The sequence below is a fragment of the Oncorhynchus masou genome, chromosome 3 (assembly GCF_036934945.1).
Source record: "Oncorhynchus masou masou isolate Uvic2021 chromosome 3, UVic_Omas_1.1, whole genome shotgun sequence".
Classification (NCBI taxonomy): Eukaryota; Metazoa; Chordata; class Actinopteri; order Salmoniformes; family Salmonidae; genus Oncorhynchus; species Oncorhynchus masou.
In genome coordinates this window covers 38244905-38261872 of record NC_088214.1, presented here as the reverse complement: position 1 = coordinate 38261872, position 16968 = coordinate 38244905, and the positions used below count along the sequence as shown (strand labels likewise).

General features: G+C 42.0%; 1 protein-coding gene across 11 annotated transcripts in view; it reads left to right on the top strand.

Moving 5' to 3' along the window:
- The window catches only part of pde4ca (phosphodiesterase 4C, cAMP-specific a), a 67071-nt gene that overhangs the window by 32594 nt on the left and 17509 nt on the right, over window positions 1–16968 (top strand). For 5 of the 11 annotated variants that reach the window (XM_064940064.1, XM_064940049.1, XM_064940040.1 and 2 more), the window contains exons 2-7: window positions 10437–10628; window positions 11331–11372; window positions 12015–12051; window positions 14139–14212; window positions 14426–14475; window positions 14779–14897. In XM_064940064.1, the coding sequence (XP_064796136.1) occupies window positions 10437–10628; window positions 11331–11372; window positions 12015–12051; window positions 14139–14212; window positions 14426–14475; window positions 14779–14897 (514 nt within the window). The remainder of the gene's footprint in view (window positions 1–10436; window positions 10629–11330; window positions 11373–12014; window positions 12052–14138; window positions 14213–14425; window positions 14476–14778; window positions 14898–16968) is intronic. The other 6 variants (XM_064940059.1, XM_064940100.1, XM_064940080.1 and 3 more) reach the window with 3 other exon arrangements.

Sequence of the window (16968 nt, the reverse complement as noted above, 5' to 3'; positions counted from 1 at the left end):
GTGGTTAGAGCGTTGGTCTAGTTACCAGAAGGTTGCAAGTTCAAACCCCCAAGCTGACAAGGTACAAATCTGTCATTCTGCCCCTGAACAAGCAGTTAACCCACCGTTCCTAGGCCATCATTGAAAATAAGAATTTGTTCTTAACTGACTTGCCTAGTTAAATAAAATAAAATAAATAAAAAGGGGTTAGGGTCAGAATGTCCCAAGGGTCCCGTATAGCATTGGTGGTGTTGCTCTTTACTACCCTTGCAGGTGCAATGGAGTTTATAATAAGAGTTAGGGCACTCGCTTCAAAAAAGTGAGACACTGGGCTTTAATTGACAGGCTTCTGTTTACCAGATAGGACATAGAAATGGTAAAATAGTAATTTCATGATGATTACCAAATAATTACTCTTTGGGATTCATTATCCATCATTTAGTAGTAGGTAGTTGTCAATTGCGGTGAATTCTCTCAAGTAACATTAGGTAGCAAAGGTATCGTGTCCCTTATTACGACATGATTTTATAGTAAAGATTGGGCTAACACCATTACCAGGACTTTAAAGTAAACCAATAGCCAATAGTTCTGCAAGTAGTGTTATAAGCAGTTAGCGGGAGCTTCTTCATTTCAAAGCCCTATGAATTGGCCAGCCGGTGCTGGAGTCTGGTGTAACTAACTGTACAGTGGGTGTATGTCTGGAGAGTTCTGTGGATGAAAACGATGGATGAGGAGTCGGATGACAGGCCTGGCCTGTTTTTTTTCGGAGCTACTCTTACTCTCCTCTGCCTCTCGTAATCTCTCTCCAACACTCGCACCGTGCCTCAGAGGGACGAGGTAGACCTCCCGCAGTGCAGGCAGGGTGCTCCCAGTGCTTTAATGTTCTCCAGCTGGAATTGACGCAGCCGGGACATACAGTGACGCAGGCAGGGTGTCGGGTAGCCAACCTACTGACAGGCTGACATCAATCACGCTTACTTACCAGGCAGTATATTAAGTAACACACCTCCTTTTCTTTCAGGAAAGGTTCCGCCTGGAATGTGAGCTTTTGAACAGAGAATCAGGTGTGTTTCAGAGAAACATGGTATTTGCTCCTGTGGGTGTGTCTTCACTGTCTGTCTGTCTGGCCCCCAGCCTAATGCGGTTCTGTACACAAAAGCTCTTGGATTGCACAGTCACCAGGGTTTGTTTTATTGAGGTCCGGACAGCGGGCTGACGTTTGGGGTGTGGGGATTCTTCTATACAATTTAAAAACTCTAAATGCTGTTTGGAGAACAGCAAAAACCAGCAAAAATGACCGCAGATCATTATCACCTTGGCTGCTGTAGCTTCCTTCACCTCAGTCGATTTACAAACACATGGCCTATTAGCTATACAATTAGCCGCTACACGTTAACTCACATGAACACAGCCCTGGGATCAAAAACTATCATTTAATACGTACATAATGATCTGTTAGCAGAAAAGGTATTTTATTAACAAAAAGTAAACAAATTAATTTCGCTTTACAAAATAAAAAACGTGTTGCAATTTTACAGCAAATTTCCTGCAATTACACATTTTGCCATGGTGTGGGGGACATTTTTGCAGTTTTAAAGCAAATTTCCTGCAATTCTACACATTTTACCATGACTTATGCCATGATAATATGATATCTGAGTGAGTGTGACTAACAAAATCAATGGGGCCCCTGGAGGTCAGGGCACCTGGTCATGTGCCCTGGTTTCCCAGTCAGTAATTAGGCAATGATTACTACAAATTTAGATCGCTGTCTAGACTAACTACACTACCCTATTTACCAAACTTTTTTTTTTTACTGAGTTGGGCTAGTTGAGCGACTGTCAGTGAGTGACATAAAACAAGAGGAAAACTGCTGATATATACACTACATTACCAAAAGTATGTGGACACCTGCTCGTCGAACATCTCATTCCAAAATCATGGGCATTAATATGGAGCTGGTCCCCCCTCTGCTGCTATAACAGCCTCCACTCTTCTGGAAAGGGTTTCCACTAGATGTTGGAACATTGCTGCGGGGGACTTGCTTCCATTCAGCCACAAGAGCATTAGTGAGGTCGGGCACGAATGTTGTGCGATTAGGCCTGGCTGGCAGTCTGCGTTCCAATTCATCCCAAAGGTGTTCGATGGGGTTGATGTCAGTGCTCTGTGCAGGCCAGTCAAGTTCTTCCACACTGATCTCGACAAACCATTTCTGTATGGACCTTGATTTGTGCACAGGGGCATTGTCATGCTGAAACAGGAAAGGGCCTTCCAACAAACTCTTGCCACAAAGTTGGAACCACAGAATTGTCTAGAATGTCATCGTATGCTGTAGCGCCATGGAAACCCATTTCATGAAGCTCCTGACTAACAGTTATTGTGCTGACGTTGCTTCCAGAGGGAGTTTGGAACTCGGTAGTGAGAGTTGCAACCAATGACAGATGATTTTTACTCGCTGCGCACTTCAGCACTCGGCGGTCCCCTCCTATGACTTACCACTTTGCTGCTGAGCTGTTGTTGCTACTAGATGTTTCCACTTCCCAATAATAGCCCTTACAGTTGACCGGGGCTACTCTAGCAGGGCAGAAATGTACAAATTGACTTGTTGGAAAGGTGGCATCCTATGACGGTGCCACGTTGAAAGTCACTGAGCTCTTCGGTAAGGCCATTCTATTACCAATGTTTGTCTATGGAGATTTCATGGCTGTGTGTGCTCGATTTATTCGCCTGTCATCAACGGGTGTGGCTGAAATAGACGAATCCGTTCATTTTAAGGGGTGTCCACATACTTTTGTATATATATATGTGTATTTAACTCCCTTTTTCTCCCCAATTTCGTGGCTGGAATAGACGAATCCATTCATTTTAAGGGGTGTCCACATACCTTTGTATGTATATGTGTATTTGTTTTATCTCCCAAATTTCGATCTTGTCTCATTGCTGCAACTCCCCAACGGGCTCAGGAGAGGCGAAGGTTGAGTCATGCGTCCTCCGAAACATGACTGCCAAACCGCGCTTCTTAACACCCGCCAGCTTAACCTGGAAGCCAGCTGCACCAACGTGTCGGAGGAAACACTGTGCAAATGATGACCACGATCAGCCTGCAGGCGCCCAGCCCACCACAAGGAGTCGCTAGAGCGCGATGAGCCAAGTAAAGCACCCCCGGCCAAACGCTCCCCTAGCCCGGACAATGCTGGGCCAATTGTGCGCCGCCCTATAGGACTCCCAGTAACAGCCAGTTGTGACAAAGCCCGGCTGAAGTGACGCCTCAAGCACTGCGATGCAGTGCCTTAGACTGTTGCGCCACTCGGGAGGCCCTTATATATACTATTTTTGATTACTCTATGTTTTCAAATGTAGTTACGGCCCTGACAGTAACTTACCTACATTTTTTTATGATAATGAATGAAGATATCTTATTGATTGCAAGAGGGGAAAATGTGTATTTAGAACTAGCGTGGTATCATGCAATCTTCATGTGTGAAGGGCTTTTATCATGAGAATATCAATGATGATTTTCGTTTTTTTTATTTTTAAGAAGCAACATTTATTCTTCGTGTGTTCCACACAAAACATAGAACATGAACACTAATGGACAGGAACAGCTAAGAACACTGAGACTAAAGAACGATACAACTAGACAAATTTCAAAAAAGAAGGAGAAAATAAATCACAATAAATATTCAATAGCTATCAATAGTTGTTTTTACTAGCATCCCTCTCGTGTTCTAAGGGCAATGGTTCCCAAACTGGTGTTCGCGGAGGTACTGCAGGGAGTCCGTGGCAAGATGAAATAAAAAAAAATATGAATATTGCTAGCAACAACAGATGAAATATACTTGGCCAACGGGTCTATGGAAGAAGGTAGACGGTGCAATACAACACAATACAATGTCATATTATTAATAGGGCTGTTCAATTCCGGTCCTACTATTTTTTGTTTCTACCGGGTACTAGTTAATTGCACTCAGGAGGTGTCCCAGGTCTGAAGTCCCATATTAAAAGGAGAAGGACAAAAATTAGAAATGTTTCGGCCCTCCAGGACCGACATTGAACAGCCCTGATCTACAATATACACTTGATGCACAACAAAGGACATGGGAGACTCACAGGGTTCCACAGTATTCCATCAATGATCCAGTTTTCAACTCATTACTTCTTGTAATTCCCTAAATTTTGGGGTTTGAACATATGTGCACTGTAATTTAAGCTTTAAAACTGCAAAATTATCTCTCTTCTCCATGGGAAAATTTGTAGAGTTGCCAGAAATTAGCTTTTAAACTGAAAGGGGTTGGGGTGGGGGCATTAAAATGTTATTTCACAGGGTCTGAGACTTGGTTAGTCTGGCCATGTACTGCAGCATTCATAATAAAACTCATTGTATGCAACAACAAAAAATTGCCCAGGCCAAAGTCAGAGTTGTGTTCTGATTTTGAGGGGGTACCTGATGAATTTGCCATCACAAAATGGGTCCCCGGCCCCAAAAAAGTTTGGGAACCCATGTTCTAGGGCAGTGGTTCCCAACCAGAGGTACTAGGACCCCTAGTCCTGGAAGACTCGTGAAGGAGTACTTCAGTAGGAACCACTAAAAGAGGGCACTCGGTTTAGTCAATTCAAGGCTTGTGATTTCAACAGAGCCCAGTAGAGGGACCCTATCCCAAGCAGAACAAACATTCACATTCAAATGTTCAATACCTACAGCTCTCCAATCACTCACTACGTTCCCAATCTTATGTTGAAAGCCCACTCCCCCAGAATTATTTTGGACTGTTTTCCTTTCCGCCCTTTTCATTTCTGTTCACACTTGTGTTTGTTTGTGTCTGAGGGTATGACTGGTAGGTATGGGAATGAGAGAAGACAATGGAGCTTTTTTTTAAGTACAGAAGCACAAAGAAGCCATAGTGGTGCCATATGGGAGCTTCCTCTGCTCTGAATTTAAACCCTGAACTCCAAACAAATACAGATAACATATTAAGCATTTCTCCATGGTGGCTCGCATCCATATACAAAACCCTAGGTTGGACATGTAGACCTGTGGTGTGTCTCTTTAAGTTGTATGGACATGATTTGAAACTTAGTCAGACATGCACATTATTGCATGTGTCCAGCAGTATTTGTTGTATCACAGTATGACTACACTCATGTTTTGTCGATATGGCCAAAATTGGCTAATGTAACACTTCCAATGTGCCAAGTGTGTAGACATACTCACATTTAAAAAAAAAGTACTTTCAATACATATCGAACAACAATTAGCCCGAGAGTGTGCTAAGGAAACAATGTATAATTCGCACTGCACAACATACATGTACGAGCGAATCAACCGTGGTAGCCTACGTCGTCACCGTGTAGTACTTAACTGAAAGGTAAACAAAGTGAAAAACGGATGATTAAATCAGAAGGCTTTGAACCGAGCCACTGAGGAGAAAAGCTGTTTGCGAGTGCCAGCGAGCTAAAGACGTGGGCGGACATTTTTGATGGAAACTAAATTTAGCCCGGCATCTGTATTAAAATAGAAACCCTCCATAAATATTTATGAATGAAGGGAAGACTGTAGTCTCGGCGATGGGAGTGGGGGAAGGAGAGAAAGTGGGAGCCCGATTCACCTGAAAATCTATTTTTAGATGTTCTGCCTCTATTCCCAGCACGGAGAGGCTATTTTCTTTTGCAGCGCAGAAACAGAAGCGATCGTGCTGCAGATGCACAAATAGCCATATAGTCGGTGTCTAGAATCAGCCAGAGGATGAAGAGAGAGAGAGAGAGAGAGAGAGAGAGAGAGAGAGAGAGAGAGAGAGAGAGAGAGAGAGAGAGAGAGAGAGAGCGATGGCACAGGTATTTTTAGAACACAACACATTCTCACACTCACACACACGTATATACACGCACAGAACCCCGAGCAATGCAAACATCGTTCAGTATAGAATCCCCTCACACTCAGTATGTACACTACGAGCGAAATGCCCTTAATGTGTCCTCAGTATTGAACAACCTGTGCTCTCTCAATTCAATTACAATTTAAGGGCTTTTTGGCAGTTACATTGCCAGAGTAAGTGAAATAGATAATACAAGCAAGTGAAACCATATAAAATGAAGAGTTAACATTACACTTATAAAAGTTCCAAAATAATAAAGACATTTCAAATGTCATTATGTTCATATACAGTGTTGTAATGATGTGCAAATACGAAAGGGTACGAAAGGGAAAATAAATAAACATTAATATAGGTTGTATTTACAATGGTGTTTGTACTTCACTGGTTGGTCATACTTTTGGCAGGAGATTAGGAAGTGCAGCTCAGTTTCCACCTCATGTTCACCTCAGCTTGTCTTCTCTTGAGAGCCAGGTCTGCCTATGGCGACCTTTCTCAATAGCAAGGCTATTCTCACTGAGTCTGTACATATTCTTATTGTTGGGTCAATCACAGTGGTCAGGTATTCTGCCACTGTGTACTCTCTGTTTGGGGATAAATAGCATTCTAGTTTGCTCTGTTTTTTGGTAAATTTTTTCCAATGTGTCATGTAATTATCGTTTTCTCATGATTTGGTTGGGTCTAATTGTGTTGCTGTCCTGGGGCTCTGTGGGGTCTGTTTGTGTTTGTGAACAGAGCCCCAGGACCAGCTTGCTTAGGGGACTCTTCTCCAGGTTTATTTCTCTGTAGGTGATGGCTTTGTTATGGAAGGTTTGGAAATCTCTCACTCTCACTCTCTCGCTCTTTCTCTCTCTCTGCTCGTCTCAGCACTGATCAGTCTGTGCTCCTACATAGCAATAAATAATTATTATGCGGCTGCTTATATGTGTCCTGTTTCACACATGTACAAGTGTGTTTAATACGCATGTGTGAATTGGAAATGTTTTTCTTGCATATCCCAACTCTCCCTGAGACAACCTCTGAGAGTGAGGCCACAGCCAGTGTCTCCCCCATCGCTCTCTGTGGCTACAGTATCTATAGTATTCGGTCATATGAATGGAGGAGGTCTTCAGCATCGATTACGTAACACACTGTATTAGACCAGCGTCTTGTCCTCGTGCAACATCCCATGGAATGAAGTGGATGGAGAATTGAATGGAGTGCCTACTGTAGCCATTTTTTACATAATATATTTTTTGTCTTGCCTATTGTTCTCTCCTTTTGTCTTGACTTTAATCCTAAAACAGGTACAGTGGCAAGAAAATGTATGTGAACCCTTTGGAATTACCTGGATTCCTAAATTGGTCATAACGTTTGAATCGATCTTCATCATAGTCACAACAATAGACAAACACAGTCTGCTTAAACTAATAACACATAAAAAATTTAACGTTTTCATGTCTTTATTGAACATACCGTGTAAACATTCACAGTGCAGGGTGGGAAAAGTATGTGAACCCTTGGATTTAATAACTGGTTGACCCTCCTTTGGCAGCAATAACCTCAACCAAACATTTTCTGTAGTTGCGGATCAGACCCACACAACGGTCAGGAAGAATTTTGGACCATTCCTCTTTACAAAACTGTTTCAGTTCCGCAATATTCTTGGGATGTCTGGTGTGAACCACTCTCTTGAGGTCATGCCACAGCATCTCAATCAGGTTGAGGTCAGGACTCTGACTGGGCCACTCCAGAAGGAGTATTTTCGTCTGTTGAAGCCATCCTGTTGTTGATTTACTTCTGTTTCTTGGGTCGTTGTCCTTTTGCATTACCCAACTTCTGTTGAGCTTCAGTTGGCAGACAGATAGCCTTACATTCTCCTGCAAAATGTCTTGATGAACTTGGGAATTCGTTTTTACATCGATGATAGAAAGCTGTCCAGGTCCTGAGGGAGCAAAGCTGCCCCAAACCATGATGCTCCCTCCACCATACTTTACAGTTGGGTTGAGTTTTTGATGTTGGTGTGCTGTGCCTTTTTTTCTCCACACATAGCGTTGTGTGTTCCTTGTAAACAACTCAACTGTAGTTTAATCTAACTACAGAATATTTCACCGGTAGCGCTGTGGAACATCCTTTGCAGGACGGCCACTCCTAGGGAGAGTAGCAACGGTGTTGAACTTTCTCCATTTATGGACAATTTGTTTTTTTGTTCGAGGCATGGTTCACATCAGGCAATGCTTCTTGAGAATAGCAAACTCAAATTTTTTGATTGTTATTAATAGGGCAGTGCAGCTCTAGCCAACATCTCCAATCTTGTCTCATTGATTGGACTCCAGGTTAGCTGACTCCAGACTCCAATTAACTTTTGGAGAAGTCATTAGCCTAGGGGTTCAGATACAATAATTTGTGTGTTTGTTTATTGTTGTGACTTCGATGAAGATCAGATCTAATTTGATGACAATTTAATGCAGAAATCCAGGTAATTCCAAAGGGTTCACATACCACTGTATATAATAAATCAAATTTTATTGGTCACATACACATGGTTAGCAGATGTTAATGCGAGTGTAGCGAAATGCTTGTGCTTTAGGTCTGACCATGCAGTAATATCTAACAAGTAATCTAACAATTTCACAACAACTACCTTATACACATAAGTGTAAAGGAATGAATAAGAATATGTACATATAAATATAATAGATTGTGTATATATCATTTTTTTTTACTTACATTGTATACAATTTTTGCAATCAGAAAATACATTCATTGTGTAAATCGTCTTCCTGCATATAGACATAGTACTTTATGCTGTGATATATTCAATATAACAGGTGTTTTGGCAATATAATGGACTATGACCACAATCATGTATGAAGTATGTACTATCTATTATGTATCAATATCTATTTGTATGCACCTGACTGCCAGCAAAGGGAATCCCTCAAGTGGAGTTCCCAAAACAGAGCAGAAAGTTAGATTTTTGCCATGAAACCACTGGCTCTACTGTTTAATTGCTCATCGGACAAACGACAGATGTTAATTTTGTCTCATTGCCTCGTGTCATCAGACGAGAGACGTCTACGGGGAAAATTCTAGCTCGGGTTAGTTTCAATTACGTGTTCCATAACGGTTTTAGCGTGATGTTTTTTTCTTCTTTCCTTATTATTTGCAAAGGGATCGAACTACATCCCGTATCTGTCCGAAGAACCGCCACGGTTTCAGCAAACGGTTTTCGGGCTCTGGAGTTCATCAGAACCCGCATACCAAGTGGAGCAAAGCTTGGATGTTAGCGGAGATTGGGGGACTGTGGATGTGGATCAATGTGGAAATGCCTTTATTTGGCCTGGAGACGGACCAAGCCCGGTGGGATCGGGACACTCCACTCTACCTGAAGAGTCTATAGTCTATAAATAGCACAACTCACATTCTACCACGTCAATACTGAAGGGCTATTTTTATCTCCCCACCAAATCCTACATCACATGTCTGATCTTGCAGCGCAATCAATGCGTGGCTGCATCCCAGTTCCCTCTACTATAGGCAGTGCAGACTCTTGGTCACATCTCAATAATCTACAGTGGCTTCCTTATCTCGTCTCCTTCCCTTTGTCTGCACAGATCTGAAAATGCTCTGCTGGTGGATGTGATGGGGCAGATATGTAGTGTAGAACTCATTTGGGGGAGTCCCCTTTGATCCACCTGTGTTTTTAAGACCTGTCGCAGATGAAGGGAAGGAGACGAGGAGAGGAAGCCCCTTTAGACTATTGAGGTGCGTTATTGTCAAAGAGAATTGTTCATGCATGTCAACCTTGGCTACGCATGGCAGAGATGCAGTAATCTGAATTCATATGGATGTGTTCATATCTATATGACTTGCCTTAAATATGGTTTATAGTTTATAGAATTGCCATGAAGATGGTTTTATAGTTGATAGGAGTCCTGGTAGCAGCTACCTCAGACTGACCCTCGTCATCGAATAGCCAGTTCCCACAGTCTGACCAGCCAACACCATTCAGACACACTGTTCTTCCTGAGTGCCATTGAAATGTTTTCTGACGTACCCAACTCCACAATGCCTTATTATATGTTTTTGTTCCCCTCTCAACCACAAATGTTTTCTTTCATTTCAGGTTTATTGGTGTGACTTGGAACAATGATGGGCCTTTTTAAAATGCTGCCATTTCCTGTGCTTTTGATCAATCACATTTGTTGTTGAAAGGGGCTTGTGCGAGGATTGACGCCATTTTGCTATTTTTAGGTTGGGGGCTTTCTCAAATGAACTTAATTTGTTGAGAGGGGGTGGGGGGGCTTGATTCTTTTGTCTGGTCTACCTGAGGCCCTTTGGTGATGTCAGTCTCAAAGGAAAGTCCTTTTTGTGAATTATTCAATTATTTTGTGTATTGTGCGACAACAAAATGTAAGTGTATGCTGTGTGCACAAGGTGCGTTCAATTTATTGAGTGACAGAGCATAGTTTTTAAGAAATTCCAATGATTTTTGAAGCATGATTATTACAATAATGAACGATAGGAAGAACTGAGTGAGAACCGGATGTTGAGAACAGTGAATTATTTCCTCATCTTCTCTCTTCCTCTTTATCTCCCCCATAGTTTTGATGTTGATAATGGATTGTCGGTGGGGCGTAGCCCTCTGGACCCCCAGACCAGTCCAGGCTCCGGCCTGGTGCTCCAGGCCAACTACGCCCACAGCCAGCGCCGGGAATCTTTCCTCTACCGCTCCGACTCTGACTTTGACCTCTCACCCAAGGCCCCCTCGAGGAACTCCTCCACTGCCAGTGAGCTGTAAGTGCCCCCCTCCCCCCTGTTCCTATTGGTTAATGTCTCCCTCTGTGACCTTTCACCTTCCTTTCATATCAATTGGTAAATGTCATGGCAGAGATGTCTCACTGTAGGCCTTGATGATACAAAGTTTTCCACTCCAAGGTTATATACAGATATGGTTTTGTGGAACAGATCAAATCATATGTGGAAAGCAAGTCCTTTCTTGGATCACTTTCCATAAGGGAATTCCAATCGCAAAGCATGAGGAACACGTTAGGCCAATTTGAAATCTTTCCCTTATACTACAGTAGTTTGTGTGGGCCCTTACGTTATTCTGTGAAAGAGCCTACTAAGTGGACTGTATCTTAAGCTCTCTATTGTGCTTTTTTTTTAAATGTCGCACAGTTTTATTAGCACAAAATGTTATATTAAACCATATTGCTCTGTGGGTTTGGAAAATTTACCATCCTCCAGTTTGAAAGCCCCTATTACTGAAACCAGCAGTTCTTTCCATCCCAGCACGCTTGCATGTCAACTCTGCTTTGGTAGGATGAGACATAGACAAAGTGGGAAAAATTGGCCACTTCCATATTTTCTTTCTTCTTCTTCTGCTGTTTGGTTTTGCAGCCTACTTGTCAGCCTAAGCCAGTTTCCACGTGTCTGAACACCTTAGCTTGTGATGAATCGGTTGCAGGTCACCAACTCTTGCCTCTGTTTTTAAAGGGAAGAAAGCTTGAAGCACTGGGAAGTCAACTGGTTGTCTCGGTGAGAAGAACTTGACAAAACACTGATTTAGGTTTCCTCAAAGGCCTGTCCTGCATTCTCCATTACAGGTTTCAGAGCCATTGTCCCCTCTCCATGGCACCAGTGACTAAAACTTTAGCCCTCCCCTAGGTGACCCCCGAGAAAGCCATTTTTGTTTTGCATGTGAAGCTTCAAGAAAATACCTTAGCATAACTCCCCAACCCTATAACTTTACAAGTTGCACTTTAATGTCTCCCTACCTCACGGGTTCATAACATGTACAGTGCATGGCATCCCTTGTTTGACCTGCATTTCACATGGCTTGGTCTACCCTTCTCTTTTTTCTTTGCTTTAATGTCAGGTTGTTGAAGTTTTATTTCAGACACTGATCAACTGTCCTGATTAAGGATTAGGATTATTGCAAATGTGTCATGTGCACAGTAGTCATTAGTACCACAGTAGTCATTCGTACCACAGTAGTCATTAGTACCACAGTAGGTATGTTGGATTAATTAACTTAAATATTTTATGCGCACTAAGTGGTTGCAATTTGTTTAACTTTTTCACTGATTCCATTACTGTACTTTGAAAACATCAAGATCAGAGCCTAAACCAATGTCTAGACGTAACCTCATTTCGTTCCGTTTTTTCTCTCCATTGTAGACATGGAGAAGACATGATTGTGACACCATTTGCACAGGTTAGTTTTGGAAATATTGTGCCCTTTCCTGTGTTTTTCAGCCAAACAAATGATTCAGCAAATTACCTGGGGGGGTCTAGGTGTCTAGGCTGCTGCCACCGGAGCACATGACCAGTGTATTGGTGCGAGCATAGGTTTGAATCCTGCCCGTTGCTCTTTCAGCAGTCTCTCTTCTACCTTTTACCTCTCTCTCTCTCTAGCCAATAGACATACAAAAGACTTAAAGAATATATATATGGAATGAGATTTAGCTGTAATGTAGCTTCACCTTCTTTAAGCACACCAACACAACAAGGAAATAACTCATAAATCTAACTGAACACCGACTAACCCTGAGTAAGTAAGACTTTAAAAAAAAGAATACCTATAAATAGGTTGTTGCCATTGCCCCAGTGAAGTCACAGCTGTCACTAGGCACCGGTGACACGAGTAGAGAGGACCACCGGAACTGCCTTTGGCATGTGGCTGGCGCATCGCGGCAGCCGGGCCTATGACGGGGGAAGAGCGTCACAGCTGGACTCACTTTACTGAACAAGCTAGGAATCTAATACGGCATTCCCTCGATATGGCTGCTGACTGGTAAGACACCCGCAGGAAACCAGATACCGTCTCTTTTAATGTGCTGACTCAAGATTTTGATGGGCGCCCAGACTCTGACATGTATGACGTATGGGGTGGGGCTTATAAGGTACACTATACATACAACAGTATGTGGACACCCCTTCAAATTAGAGGTTTCGGCTATTTCAGCCACACCTGTTGCTGACAGGTGTATACAATTGAGCACACCACCATAAAATCTCCATAGACAAACATTGACAGTAGAATGAACTTACTGAAGAGCTAAGTGACTTTCCACTTGGCATAGGATGCCACCTTTCCAACAAGTCAGTTCGTACATTTTTTTGCCCTGCTAGAGCTGCTCCCAGTCAACAGTAAGTGCTGTTATTGTGAAGAGGAAACGTCTAGGTGTAACAACGGCTCAGCCGCGAAGTGGTAGGCCACACAAGCTCACAGAACGGGACCACCAAGTGCTGAAGCGCGTAGCGTGTAAAAATCGTCTGTCCTCGGTAGCAACACTCACTACCAAGTTCCTTTCTGCCTCAGGAAGCAACGTCAGCACAAGAACTGTTTGTCGGGAGCTTCATGTAATGGGTTTCCATGGCTGAGCAGACGCACAAAAGCCTAAGATCGCCAAGCATTGGCTGGAGTGGTGTAAAGCTCGCTGCCATTGGACTCTGGAGCAGTGAAAACATGCTTCACCATCTGGGTTTTGGTGGATGCCAGGAGAACGCTACCTGCCCCAATGCATAGTGTCAACTGTAAAGTTTGTTGGAGGAGGAATAATGGTCTGGGGCTGTTTTTCATGGTTTGGGATTAGGCCCATTAGTTCCACTGAAGGGAAATCTTAATGCTGCAGTATACAATGACATTCTAGACGATTCAGTGCTTCCAACTTTGTGGCAACAGTTTGGGGAAGGCCTTTTCCTGTTTCAGTATGACAATTTCACTGTGCACAAAGGCGTGGTCCATACAAAAATGGTTTGTCGAGATTGGTGTGGAAGAACTTGACTGGCTTGCACAGAGCCCTGTCCTCAAACCCACGGAACACCTTTGCGATGAATTGGAACGCCGACTGTGAGCCAGGCTTAATCGCCCAACATCACTACCCGACCTCACTAATGCTCTTGTGGCTGAATGGAAGCAAGTCCCGGAACGTTCCAACACCTAGTGGAAAGCCTTCCCAGAAGAGTGGAGGCTGTTTTAGCAGCAGAGGGGGGACCAACTCCATATTAATGCCCATGATTTTGGAATGAGATGTTCGACGAGCATGTGTCCACATACCTTTGGTACTTCTTTTGTAGTGTAGCTTTTGGCATTCTGACAAAAATATTTTACACAAACAATTGAGGTACTTTACATTCAACGGCAAATTTGATAGGATACAAACACTCACAGGGTAAATATGAATCCCACTAATCTAGTGTTGAAATAACAATTTGGATGTGTTTTTATTCATACATGACGGACCTCAACTATCACAATGTAGAGATGACGTACCCTATTTATCCTTATCGTTCTTGTAGGTACTTGCCAGTTTGAGGACGGTAAGAAGCAACTTTGCCGTTTTGACCCACCAGCAAGATCGTCAACCCAGCAAGTACGTTCAATCTATACCTCTCATACCCAAACTCACATGTCCCCCAAATCCTTTAACAATGAAGTGAACAGGAGATACAAAGTAGATATAGATATGCATTATATATATATATAATGCATATCTATATCTACTTTGTATCTATATTTATAAACTTGACTCAAGCTATATATATATTTTTAAACTTGACTCAAACTGGGATGTCTGTGTCCATAGGAGAACTGGCAGTAACCCACCATCCATGTGCAAGACAACCTTGGCAGGTGAGGGTTTCTGAAGTATGTGATTGGTTGAGTTTGTTTGACTATTCATTCAGCAGTTTAAAGTTATTTTTTTTTTGCTTTACAAACGTTGGGTGAGATCTTAACAGGGTTGCCTCCTCGGTTACCCATCTTTGTTTGACTGATTAAACAGAACTGTTAATATAACCATCCATAGAAACCGCAAAGGGGACTTGCCTCATTGGACAACATTCTGGATTAAATCATTGGTTCTTGAATGAACGTTGAACGTTGAAAGCACTTTGAATCGATGGGCTCATCTCCTTGTGTGTTGTCCTTGTGTGGGTGTGACAGAGGAGCCATTCCAGCAGCTGGCCGTGGAGACTCTGGACGAGCTGGACTGGTGTCTGGAGCAGCTGGAGACTCTGAAGACACGCCACTCTGTCAGCGAGATGGCCTCCAACAAGGTACAGTCACACACACATTTTTTTTACTATCTTTATGGGGACCAAACAAGTGATTCCCATTCAAAATACCATTTTCCCTAAACCCTAAATCAATCCCTTAACCTAACCCTAACTCTAATTCAAACATTAATGGAACCCTAACAGCAAACATAACCCCTAAGTCTAAAATAGCATTTTTCCTTTTTGGGACCGGAGAAATTTCCCCACCAAATTTTTCTTTGTTTTACCATCCTTGTGAGGACTTCTGGTCCCCACAAGGATAGTAAAACCACATATGCGCACGCAAGCACACACACACACACACACACACACACACACACACACACACACACACACACACACACACACACACACACACACACACACACACACACACACACACACACACACACACACACACACACACACACAGATAACCCTGGGTGCTTTAATGAGTCACCTGTACTCTTGACTTCAATGGTAAGGTTGAAGCTACTAATGTCTTACATCAAGATTTGGTTCAGTTTGAGTTAATTCACTATGATGGACAAGATGCATTATCCTACCAGCTCAAGGCCCACCAGTGATTTAGAATCACCTTGGCATTATGAAGAGTTGTCATGAATGACTGCGATGTAGAGTGTTGTATGCTGTATGCATCGTGACCTAGTCAAATTAATCTACAGAGAATTTGTATCACATTCAGCCAAAACACGTAACCCCCCCCCCCCATTAAAACAGAGAAAAAATGATATTATTTCACACTTATGTCAACGTGAGCAATATATATATATATATATATATATATATATATATATATATATATATATCCGCATTGTATATATCCGCATATGTTAAACAAATCAGTAGCATGTACTGTAGCTAGCTAGCAGCGGTTCAATGATGATGACGAGAGACATGAACTTCAATAAATAATCACTTAATAAATCATGTTTAAATAGGCAACAAGAACTTCAGCTAACAATGAATGAATTAATAATTTATAAATAACAACAATTAGCTGATTGTCGAGTCAATAAGATAGCTAAGCTAATGTTACTTCTCCTTTGCTAGCTAGCTAACCAACTTAAGCTAACACACAATCACATCTATTGGCAATTCTTTGGATATATCCATTATAATAATCCTGACAAATTAATTCGGCCTGGATCAGAGAAGCTGTCAGTCTCGTCACCTTCATATGCATGGCACAGTGGAGATTCCAAAAAAGCTAAGTCAACATGTTACACAGGGCGGATAGGCACACAGCGAAGCTGTAATTGTACATAAGACTTTGTTCTTAATTGACTTGCCCAGTTAAATAAAAGATTACATTAATAAAATTAACATGTTTACCCCCGCTGTACCAAACCAAATGCTAGGCAAGAAGCATGGGGAAATAATGTATAGATGTTTTTCTCCGTGGGTGATGAAGTTTATGAATGGCTGGCTGGGCTGCGGGACTCTGGATGCACATTGATACTTGAAATGTAATAATGGCATCATGACATCATGGCATTTTGCATGAACTATTGTGAATAACTAATAGCTATCAACCAATCAGCAGGCAGGATCCAAACTTACCATTTTATAATTTTAAATATACAAAATTATATTTATCACGGACATACGTCGATGTTCTTAAATATATTCATGAAGTATGGTTTAAGTATATTTAAATAAATGACAATTCCACTTGGTTAAAATACTAGTACAACTTTACTGTAATACCAAAAACACCACCTCATTTCCTATTACATTTTAGGATGGTAAGCTGAATAGTCAACAAAAAGAAACTGCATGCGGCCAAAACTCAATAGAGCAGACCGTGCTTTGATTGAACCAAAATACAGAAAGGCTTATAGTTTAACATCATTCGCGCTAATTCGCTCATGAAACGGTAATTCATGAAGCTCTAAATGAATATTCCCATGAAACTGATTGAGATCAAATGATTGGCAATGCAGATGCAATTTGCATGTTTCACTGCAAACGTGAAGAATTATCATCCACAGTGATGATGGCCTATTTTGCAATTAGGTATGCCTAACTTGGTGTTTGAGGGTATTGAAAACAAAACAATTTATTGAGA